General features: G+C 36.1%; 1 protein-coding gene across 1 annotated transcript in view; it reads left to right on the top strand.

The window, feature by feature from the left end:
• Window positions 1–12,291, top strand: part of ADAMTS19 (ADAM metallopeptidase with thrombospondin type 1 motif, 19) — a 149,477-nt gene that overhangs the window by 36,208 nt on the left and 100,978 nt on the right. Inside the window, exons 4-6 of the mRNA XM_010567967.1 lie at window positions 3,135–3,307; window positions 4,244–4,327; window positions 5,339–5,496. Coding sequence (XP_010566269.1) covers window positions 3,135–3,307; window positions 4,244–4,327; window positions 5,339–5,496 — 415 coding nt within the window. The remainder of the gene's footprint in view (window positions 1–3,134; window positions 3,308–4,243; window positions 4,328–5,338; window positions 5,497–12,291) is intronic.

Here is a 12,291-nt window from a genome sequence, read left to right as displayed (position 1 = left end):
CCTGAGGACTTGTAAGTGTCCAGAGTCCTGTAGTCATAGCCTGTTACTAATGCTGGCTCAGATACTTCATGCAACCTGTGGTTATAGTAGCTGGATTTTCATCTTTTTTATTTTTTGGGGGGGATTTTTATTGTTTTGTTAACACTTCTTGTTATTTTCTCTTAACTGCCCATTGAATGTCAGATGTACTTACTGCAGTATTTCTAGCCTTCTTATTGGAGTACTAGAGTATCTCTAGTTTTCCTTTCAGTCAACTGAGTTTAAGTAATAAATTGGCATGGAATTTTCATATTTTTTATAGTTGCACAAAACATAGAAGTTTTATTGCACAGTACCCTCCTGTAGCATTTATTTTTTATTTTGCCAATGTAATTGAATTTTTAAGATGAATTTATGCATCTTTAATTCCAAGAAGCAGTTTTTTTCAGTTAATCTGATTTTTGTCTTGTAGTACGTGCATTATTGATGTAGGTGTGGGTTTTTTGCAGAATTTATTCTTGCATACTGTACCTTCAATAATGAGCAATTCTTTGTCATTTTTACTGACTTATCAGTATGTAAAGAAACAAGAGGTTTTGCCTAAAGCCTGTTTTGCCTGTTGTCTGGCAGTAATCATGGCAGTTGTGTGAATATCACTGGTACCAAAATTACTAATTCCATTTATTTAAAGGTCTTAGGGAAGAGCTAAAATTTTCAGATAAATGAGATCTCATGTGATTGGGAATTTTGCCAGCAATTTGGAAAAGGTTGGCTGGCCAAGAACAGATTGTCCTTTGGTTTATTAACGCGGCAGATAACTGAGGCAAATGATGGGCACTGCCCCTTGCAGCCACCTTGTCTACAGAGCTGTGCAGTCTTCTCATCCACTACAATCTGGAAAGACAGAGCTTTCAACAGTTTATGGGACTGTGGCGACCTTAGTGTTTAGCACAATGCTGTATTTTATTGTGGGCTGCTTACTGTCAATTCTGAATAAAAATGCACCACTAGCTAAAACTTCTAGAGAGGTGTGTTAGCAGACTTCTCTGAACAGCCATGCTAATATTAAATTTAAAGTTTTCAACAACTAGCTGCTGTTTTTTACAAAGAAGTGAACAATGAGTAAACTGTGTTGCTGAAACTGCACTGGAATCAATCACTGCTCCTAGGAGCAAGGCAAATTGACCAGATGGCTCATGAGAGATCTTTTTTAACCCAAATGTGTTTACTATTTAAACTTAGATCTATAGCCTACTCTTGCAGCATTAGATGCTTGTATGGTAAGTCATAGTTGTATAGGTTATAGGGTGTGGGGATTTTGGCACAAATCCCGACACTGAAGTTTCATTAAAAATTATTCTCAAAAGGGTGACGAAAACACACATAATGTTTTATAAAATAGGTTGTAGATCCACAGTTAGCAAACACAAGTAAAGCTAGAGGCTAGCTGTACATATAAGACTAAGCAAGTATCTGAAGGATCAAAATAAGAGAGGTTAAAATTAATTTTAGATAGCTCATGAATTTATAAGGTATTTCTACTTCTAGGCAATCAAACATGGAATATTTATTTCTGGAGAATATATACTTTTTTCTTTTGATAAATTTGTATGCTTATCTGTGTTAGTAAGTCTTACATTGTCACCAGTTGTACAGGAATTAGTAAACCTTTCTAAAATGTAGCGGGATGGACTAAATCACTCACACATATAATCTTTAACAAATGACTACAGAAAAAGATAGACAACCTTTTTTAAGCATGGATACTTTATACTTTTTACATTGAAAAGTATGTATCTACATTATACTCACATTAAATCTATCTTACACATGTATTTATGTTAAATCACGGATCCATCTTCCACTGGTATCTCATATTTTAAAGTTAATTTGTGAGTTCACTGGCTTTTAAGGCACATTTGTAGCACTTTCGTGAAGAGTGACTTATTTTTTGGAGAGTAGTCATGTGTTATAAAATGAACTGCAGGAACTTTCCTATTAAAGATGAGACTGATTAATTGCAAAACATTTCCTCAAAATTTCTGAATATTTGGTTGTTTCCAGAACATGTGTTTATAATTGTCATCTCAAGCATCACTTTTGTTGTAAACAGAGAGCCTGATATTCCATTGTGGAAGCTGGAAAAAATTTGATTTCAGTGACTTCAATGAGATCAGTCCCAGAAGTTTTATGTCCTCTCAAGGGCATCTAACAGAATTTGGCTATTACAACAGGGAGTTCCATTTTATATTTTGTTTTAAATTAAATTATTTTAAATATCATTGCTAACTGCTGTATGCATATCTGACCACCTTCTGGCTTGAAATGTTTCTGTGTAATTAGTTTTTCTTTTTCCATATGTATTGTAGTAGTAATAGGGATTTTGTCATGTTTTTGGAGGGGAAGCTTAAAATTAACAAGAGCAGTAACCTCTAGCTTACCATAAATGCAACATGTTTTCGATTTGGAGCTTTCTGTAGGTTTAGAAGGCTGTTTCCAGGGTTTGGTTTTGTTGTTTTACTTTAGCTGCTTATGATGACAGCAGCCCTGACTTTGAAGACAAGTTAGTAAAACTTCACTTTTTTGTTTCCAACAAACCTATATCCTACATATCATTCTCTGTCATTCGTCTGAGATATTCTCTCATCTTTGCAAATCACTGAATTGTTCCATGTATTTTCTTAATATTGAATTTGTGGCAAATCTGTATTTGTTATCTTTTATGCTAAGTTACAATCATATCAAGATGTTTTCTCTGTGATTTATGAAGATGGGCAGATAAATCTGCAATCTCAGTGAGGCTATTTTTATGTCAAACCTAACATGAATTTAGTTTTCTCCCACAAATCAAACTAGGAGGCACATACTCTTTTATATATATGTGTTAGGTGAAAGGATGCAAAGAACCTGACTGACTTTATTTGAGCAGCTAGATAAGATTCCTGTTTTCTCAGTGTGAACTAACATTTATATGTACTACAGGCCTTCAGTATAAGCTCTTAGCATTGGCAGTGCTAAATAAGCATGTTTTAAGAGTTTATAGCTATTACATTCCACATAATCAGAGTTATACCATAATCACTGGTAGCAAATCCTAAAAGTACTGTAGAAGTAGTTTGAAGGATGTGTTTGTCAAGCAATGTTTTATGTTACAGATAAAAGAAAATCCAAGAATCAAAAAGTATCAGAAAGTGGAAGAGGAAAACGATACTCTTACAAGTTACCTCAGGAGTACAATATAGAAACTGTTGTGGTGGCAGATCCAGCTATGGTTTCGTATCATGGAACAGATGCTGCCAGAAGATTTATTCTAACCATCTTAAACATGGTAGGAAATTTAAAATTATTTTTGGCGTTTTGCCAACAATGAAAGCACCGCGGGCTGATTTCATTGCTCTTTTTAATTATTCTGACTGAGCACATTTTAAAGGACAGTCAGTACATGACCATCAGCAGGCTATGAAGACTTACTCCATATGTTTTGCAGCATAAAACCATGGTGCTGCAGACTTGTCTGTACTGTCTGGTCTTGTATCTTCAGGGAAGCCAGAAAGTGAGAGCTGAATAAGATGAATTTTTGGTTAGAAGCCCATGATATTGTTGGGAAGGCAGAGGCAGTGGATGATTTCTCATGATCTATGGTTTTTATAAAAAGATGACATTGTTCTTGAATAGGATTGTGTGATCATTAGTGGCTGAAAAAACCCAAAGGTTAATGTACTCAGACGATTACTTCCCCCCCAGCTCTATCTGGAGCTGTAATGCATTCGTTTGGTGCATAAAGCACTGAAAACTAGCATCTGTAATGTACAAGGAAAGATTGTTCTAAAGAAGGAGCAGAAGCTGAACAATAAATAAAAACTTTAACTATTCAGAACTATAGGAAGAGTTATTGCCATGTCCTGGCTCAGACCACTCAGGCCGTGATCTTGGATTTAACTGAATAGAAATTTTCATGTGAATAGTGTTATATACATGTGTAAGTGTTCGGAGAAACAGGCTACAGTTTATAAAGTGGTCATGTCCATTGAGGGGAAAAGGTCTTTTTTGTGCTCCCAGAATGAATACTGCCTAAGCTCTGTTTTCCCTTCAGAAGACCAACATAATACATTAGCTTAATGATCCATTCAAATTATGGAAAATTAAAACAATCACAGTAGAATATGAGAAATTTTTGAGGTTCTTTGAGGTTCTATTATTTTTAGTCTACAGTGTGTTGTGGGTAATACAAGCATGTATTTTTATTTACTGTTTTTTATCTTAGGTTTTTAACCTTTTCCAGCACAAGAGCCTTGGACTACAAGTAAATCTCCGGGTGACTAAGCTTGTCCTCCTTCATGAGACTCCAGTAAGTATATATATTATCTTTGTCTTAGCCTGTAGAGGGTAATGCTGTTTAGCTTGTTGTTCCACGAAGGCTTGCAATATTCACTGACTTTAATGGCTGACAAATTTTCTCAGTTAGCTTTGGTGCATTATTTAGTTATTTACACTGTTGGGCAGCCCCAGTAAAGATTAATCTTCTAATTTCTGTGCTGCACATACTGAGATTTTTCTGTGCTTGCAGCTGGAAGTCAATCAAACAAAGTTTTGTTGTGAAAATCAGCTAATTCTTAAAATCTGCTTGTTCTCTGCTTTTTGTGCATTCGTATAGCTCAATACAAAAATCATCTCCCTTAAACCCAGTGGACAGTAAAAGGAGAACTGATATCTTTATCAGCCAATCCTTAGACAAACAAAAGGTGCCCTGATATAGCACTATTCTTTCTTTGCACCTTTCAGGCATCATCTCAAATCCTGTTCTTTCTTTCTAAAGAAAGACAAGTCAGCTGATAACCTAATTGAGACTTTCTATTAACCTATGGTTTGTATATCATATTTCAGGACAATGTCAACTTGATTTCTTGTTTTTACTACAAATTATTATGGAAATCCTTTCACACTTCAGTTAGTTCGTAAGAAAAAGGGATTCCCATATCCACATTTCTAATTTGATAATATATTTTTCCAGTGAATAAGAAAGTATTTCTCTCTTTAGTGTCCTCTCAGATGGTGGAGAAGTCTCATTTCATGTTCAAATTCTGGCTTTTCCCATCATTATCTTTTCTTCACTATGAATAGTGAAAAATCAGCAAATAAATGAGTTCAGGTGAACAGATCCACTGTACACCTCTCAGTGCACTGTTGTCACCTGTATCTTTAACATGAGAAAAAGATGGTCTCTGCTCCTGAAGTTCAAGTCATTCTGCTGTGAATATATTATGCCATAAAAAGGAGAATATTTTTGCTAACTCAGTCAAAAAATATTCTTAATTCTTAAATCATAATTTTAATAAAATGAATTGTTTTTTATTTCCAGGCAGATATGTATATTGGACATCACGGGGAAAAAATGCTGGAAAGCTTTTGTAAATGGCAACATGAAGAATTTGGCAAGAAGAATGATATACACTTAGAAATGTCAACAAGCTGGGGAGAAGACATGTCTTCAGTTGATGCAGCCATACTGATCACAAGGTAAAATACTAAAAGATGAGCACTAAAAACCAGGCAGTGGCCTAATATGAACATAGATCAAAGGAACTGATAGATGACCAACAGTTAGGATTTAGTTTTGCAATGAGGAAGAGTGCAACTTGAGGCTTCTTTATAGAACTCAAAGGTGGTGGTAAAGTGGTAGTAAAGATGGTTCAGAAAGCAGTAATTCCCAGATGGTAAACATCTCAAATGACAAACAGTTCATTCTCTTGTTTCTTCTTTGGCTATATAGCTAAGGCCATAGGTTGGATGCCTCTCTCCATGTGCCTTCATTTAAAAGAGGCAGCACGCACAGACCTGTAGATACTTTCATTCAAAACACAAAAGCATATTTAGACATTCAGAGCAGGATCAACATGGCATTAGGCACATTATTGAGTTATGCTTCCTTCTAACGTATCCAGAACTAGCACATTTCATTGTGTGCTGAAAGTACATCATGTACACCGTATCTGCTCTGTGGCCACAGGGGTGTGATCCCAGATCTGCAGTTCCTCATAACTCTTAAGTATCAGGTATTTCACACATTCAGAAGGAAATATGCTTTCAGCTCACCGCTTTCGTCCCAAGCAGATGCTGTAATGGTTTAGGTTGTAAGTGGTGCATAGGAGGGATACATCTTGATGTTCAGACAGCGTACAGCCATTATCTAAAGAAAAGGACAGAATGATGGTTCAACTGGTCCAGGGTTAGGCTTAGTGCCATTTTTTATGTGGACCTTGGACTCGATGACCTTCAGATTTCCCTTCCAAAGAAAATTCCTGTGATTGGATATATTGGAATACCATTGTGCTGTCCCATGCTAGTTGGTGGCATGGTATCCTAAAACCATATGTAATCTTTAAACTTACACATAGCCTTATACCATTTATTCAGGGCAATCTCACTGGGAGCTATATGCATTTTTTAAAAATTAGTTTGCATTCTGATTACTCCAATAAATATAATGTATTTCAGTTTTCTGAAGCAGAAAAATGCTTCCCTAAATTTCCCTGGTTTTGGAGAGCCAGTCACGTAGTGGAAGGAGGGAAGGAAGAAGTCCAGATTGCCTCTAGTGACAGCTTTGTTGCTACTTTTGCTGTTTAATCCCTTACTTTTTCTTAGAAAAGCCCACATCCATCTCCTCTTACCTGGTGCCACCCTCCTCTATTTGTTGTGTTTATCTGTTTTATGAATTGTTGGGGCTTTGAAGGGGCAGATTAGTTTTTCTTACACATTTATACATTAGCTAAGCTGTAGTCCTTCACACAGGCTCCTCTGAGCTACTGTGGAAGACAAGAAATAACATTCTTTGTAACAAATTGCCATTAGCTCATCAGAAAACAGAATTGGGATGACAGACCGGAAAGAAATTTTTCACATTAAGACCCAAACCTGATTTTAATAGCAGTGAGTGTGTTGGTGGGGGAAGAGTCTAGATGTAGAAGGAAAGATGTAAGTAGTAGGAAGGAGTGAACTTGGGCCAAGGCATAAGGGATGGCTGAGTATCATGCATGGCATTGGGTTGGTAAGTATAGCTAAAGGGGAGTAGACCTTCTTAAATCTAGTTGTACGTTGTGACTGTCCAAGGATAATAGAGCAATTGCATACTGCTTGGTTGCTAGAAACAAGGGGTGATTGGGTGACCTCTTGCCTGTCCCCTGGCTCTCTTATTTGCGACAGTGGAGGCAGTCAGCAGTATCTGCAGCAGCAGCAGCAGCTTGAGGGAGCACAAACCTTCAAGCCTGCATCTGCCAGGAGAGTGAGTCTAGGTCTGCATTCTTTAGCTTGTGAGGTGTGTCTCACAAATAGTAAGATACTTTGAAATAAAGCATGTAACACCTCTTTCCTTTCATTTTTTCATTTTCACCTTAACCAGCCTTTATGGGAAGAGGCAGAAGAGTTCTGAGCTGATGCAAGTGAGGCGTTAGTTAAGCAGTCAAGAGGCAGTGGTCTGGAGATGTCTTTAGCAGCTAGTGCATTTGGCCACAGAGCTTTTTGAATTTCATGCAGCATTTCTAAATGGTAAAAAAGCTTTTGGAAAGTCTAATCGTATATTAAGACATGCTTTTCTGATGTGCTTTGTAATAGTGACATTCTGATTTGCGTTGCCTACAATTTTTTTACCTGTCAGCTTTAATATGTTTTTTGGAGTAAATCTCTGATCAGTGTTAAGGAAATTGAAGTAGAGAGCAGGGAAGTGATTGGTTGGATGGCAGATAGTAAGTCAGTGCTGGAGCCAGAAATTAAAGATCTGTTCTTCTGACATTTTTATTTTTTCAGTGGTATTATTCTCTGGACTATACTGCCTCCCATCTCAGAGCTGCTTTAGCTGCTAATAAATCATACCAGTGCGGTTTGCTGACTGTGGGAATGTTTTGCTAATCCAGGCTCCCTCTGCACATCATCAGGTTTATGATATAGCTAACCCCATGTGTGGCTCCACTTGTGTGTTTTGTTAACTCAGAGTCTCATTCTGTTTTGCAAACACAGAATAAGCTCCTTTGTCACAACTTCCAAACAGCTTCGGACAGCAGACCTGCTCTACTGAGAGAAATAATTTTGTTTAGACAGATGAACACCAACTGCTTGGTATTTTTCAAGTAAAAATGTAAAGTCTTGGTTATCTAACACATTCTGTGGCAGACCTCCTAAAACTTACCCACACCTCCTTTTTTGTCTCACATGATAATAGAACAGCAAGAGTGCTTTGAAAAAGCTTTCCTGTGCTTTCACATGCCAGTTGTGTCTAGTAACCAAAAGAGTTAGAAATGAAGTACTGAGTATTCTGCAGAGCTAATTTTTAAAGCCTAACTACAGAGTTACGTGTATGTAATAGAGACTTATTCAACAAAGAGCCGTCATAGCCTTTCCATGAAAAAGGTACTTTTCAAGACTTATTTTTGCATTTGTTGTATAAAGCAGAAAGCAAAACCAGCTTCTCCCCACAACTTTCTCTGCTGCCCAAATAGGCTGTAATGATACATATGAATCTGCTACCAATTTGTTAATTTCACTTTACTGTGTCCTATTTCAGCCTGTGAGTTTTTGTTTAGTTTGCCTTTAAATTGGCTTATTCTGATGAAGTAATGTCCTGTTTAAAATATGGTGCCATATAGTAAAGGGAGGACAGAAGGAAAAAGTTTGAATAGTGTATTTAGAAAAGATCCCCAGGGAGGTTAAGTATAAAGCGAATGTGAGAATTAAGACAGAAATTATTTTAAGGACTCTCTTGATAAAACTGTCTATCTGATTCACAGTTATAAATTAGCACTAGTACTTTAGTGTCAGGAAGTACTTTTCTCTGAGGAAAAAATATACCATGGCACATCAACATCCTCCTTGCCTTTTACATTAGAGTGCTAGTGCACAGATTTAAGCCTTGATTTTGGTGGCCACTGAGGTGATGTTACCTGTTGCTATCTGCACAGGTTGTCTGACCTGAATGAGGTAACTGAAAGTAAGGCAGGAAAAAGCCCACAGTTGCTCTATGACAGTTCTTAAATTCTTATATTGCCCCTATTGCAAACAAGGTAATGAAAGCTTCGAAGTGTATTTCAAAAAAAAGGTACAGGAATGAGGCAGAATCTACCTTCACTTAAAAGTTATGCATCATGCTGCTTTCCCAGTGCATAGGTCAATCTCTGTCACAGTGGTTTTTAGAAAAACATGTAAATATGAAAAGAATAAAAAAAAAAAAAGTCAAGTTCTGTATTCTCCTTCTCAGAATTGCCATTTTCACATGTTCTTGTGGTCTCCAGTTCTCCTAATATTCGTCAGATAGACAGTGATATTCCATGTTCACAGTGTACATCAGCTGTTTATTCGTATTGTTTTGCAGTGTCTGAAATCTCTTTGCTGTGGGTGATATATAATTGAAACAGTGCTGCAAAGCATTTTCACTGTAAGAAAGTGCCTCATTCTATAAAAGTAGACAGTAGGATTAAACAGCACTTAAATTTGCTAAATATTGTTTCATTTCCAATCGTTCCTACCCTCCAGAACTCTCCTGAAAGCTTGGACAAGAATTTCTTAAGCATTGCTATTACATTCCAACGTGCACAAGAAGTACAGTTCTTTTTCTGACTTTGCTTTTTAATACCTTTCTGATGATAATGGTTTGAACCAAAAATACCTGCTCAGAAGGTCAGAGGTGGAAGACTGTGAATGACTCCTGCACAGAAACTAACATTACAGGGTTACCGAAAAAGGTTGCAGTGTTTGGCAGTCCAAAATTGTTGAAATGTAAGGGGAAGGAGATTTGGTTATTAAGCTGCTACTGTCCTTAAACTTCTAGTGGAATTCAGCTCTGGAAAAATAAGTTCTTGCAAGTGCATGGTGAGAGATTAAATTATTCTTAATTTTGTCTTCATAGTGGTATTTTTTCATCACTGTAATTTCAACACTGCCAACTTTGATATTTTTTCAAAGTTTTACAGTGTTTACTGTTTCTCTTTTGACATCAATAGCAGACATCAAGGGAGTTCATGAGAATCTCACGTGTCCTTACTATTAAATATTTACTAATAGGATTGTAGATGAAGAAGGAAGCATGGAAACATGAGAAGAGCATACTTCAGAATCAAAAGTGTCTTTTTTTAAAAAAACACAATCTCCTGTATTTATCATGTTAATTTTAAGACATGTATTTTTTATCTTGTGTATTTTAAAAATCCCCCTAATTTTAAGTCATCACATGCTGTTTGTTTTGGTTTTGGTTTTTTCTTCTCTAAGTTCAAGTTGTTTGAGTCTGTGAAGTGGTAATGCTTGTAATAATACCTGTGAGAAAAATCTGCATGAATTTACCTGTTTCTGTCAGCTTGTTCTCTTGAGCTTTAGTACTCAGGCTACATATGTTCCATTCACTCTGACAGACCTGTTACATAGCATTACATGGACATAAACTGAATTTTAAATCTCTGATTATCTAGTGCAAGTCTCTAATATTAAATTCGGTCAGTCATTTTTACATTTTAATTTTCTGGTGCATAAGAAGGCTAGACAGTCTTGAGACAAAGTTTTAAAAGAAAGGAAGATTAACTGTGCTCTGTAGTAGACTATTGCCACAGTTATTTACTTTCAGAATGGACAGTTGTCTTATTTCTAATTTTTGTTACTTCAGCTTTCAACCATGGATCTCTTTGTACCGTTTGCTGCTAAAGAGCTGTTAGAAGGCTCCTCCCTGTGTAAATACTTGTAGGCTGTGCTGAAGTCACAAGTCATCTTTCTCTTAGATTAACTTAGAGAGGATTTTAAGCCTGTTTCTCAGACATGGAATCATTCTTTTAGCTCTTTCCAGACCTTTTCCTATTTTCCAAATTATTTTTTGAAGCATAAGCGCCAAAATTGGACACAGTAGTGTGTGAACGGTTGTACTGGTGCCATGTCTGATATTTTCCTGCATCTTTGTCCAAGGATATTGTTCAGTCCTACTGCTTGTTTTCAAATGCTCATTTCTTTTTGTTGTTGTCATGCTGTTGGCGTATCTGATCAAGTTTGGGGGTCCAGTTTTGGCTACATTAAAATAAAAGTTACTCAGATGAGTCATCTTTAAAAATTGATTTGTCTTCATTCCTACTTGTATTCTACCACAAGTAATTTAGTTTTCAAACTTTACCAATAGCTGAGTCTAGATTCTGTTGGACTCTACTCAAAAACACCTTCCTTGGCTTCCTAACATTTTTATATCTGTTTTAAGATGTCAGCTACACATTCAATTCAGTTAGTAGATCAATTACCACATTTCTGACCTGTAATTTTTTAGTTCGGCTGAAACATGGACTTTAGAAGAAGGCCTATTTATATTATCCTTTTTAATCTCAGTTCAACTTTAAAGAGCCTAAGTGATCTGTTAATTAAAATATTTAAATATACTATTTCCTGATTTGCTAAAATACACTGTTGAGTGCATACCAGTGCATTTGAGGTTTACTCTCAAAGTACTAAACATTTTCTGAAATAGCATTTATAATAGTAACATTGTCCATTTGTTTAAATTGCCAGCTGAATAGTAAATGTGTAATTTGTCTTGTGGTTCATTAACTCCAAAATTGATTTTAATTTAATTTTTTTTAAAGTGCATTTATTAGTTAGTATGTATGTGCTTAGTTTATATGTGGGAAAAATTTCAGAATGTACTATTACATGAAGAGACAAGAACATCTGCAGTGTTGTCATTATTCAGTTAGCACGATGCAAACGAAGGCATTTGCAGTGTGATGATAATGTTATTTGCCATGGGGGCCACTAACTGCAACTATTCTTTATAAAAACCTTATGATTTGAGAAAACTTGTTGCATGGGTCATAAGCCTCAAATATATCTGAAAAAGTGGTAAGTCCTAGACTCAAAGACAGCAGCAGGAGTTAGACTGCAGTTTCAAGCCTATACTACTTTTATCAAAATTATGAACATTAGAGAAGTTAAGAAGCTGAAAGTAGGGTGAAAGCCAGAATGAAGATTTGGTAGACTGGTAAAATCCATTATCTGTCCTCTTCTGTTTCTTCTTCTCTCCAATCTAGGATATGGAAGGAAATGATAAACCGTCTTGGACAATAGGTCTTTTGACTGGTATGCCTAAAACAAGTGTTAAATTTACCTAAAATGACAAATTGGTGCAAACTATTCATAAAACAACATAACAAAACCCTGGATTCTTCTGTAGTCTTCCTCTGCTGTTCTTCATGTTTTCTGTTGTACATCCCATCCACACATCAGGATTTATTTTAACAAAGAGAATGTAGTGAGATACTTTATATTTAGAAATTGGATAGTTGGTCTTTGCTGTGAAGGTCT

Source organism: Haliaeetus leucocephalus, unplaced genomic scaffold (assembly GCF_000737465.1).
Source record: "Haliaeetus leucocephalus isolate CR32 unplaced genomic scaffold, Haliaeetus_leucocephalus-4.0 Scaffold233, whole genome shotgun sequence".
NCBI classification, from domain to species: domain Eukaryota; kingdom Metazoa; phylum Chordata; class Aves; order Accipitriformes; family Accipitridae; genus Haliaeetus; species Haliaeetus leucocephalus.
Note: the sequence above shows the minus strand (reverse complement) of the source record. Positions and strands in the feature narration are given on the sequence as shown.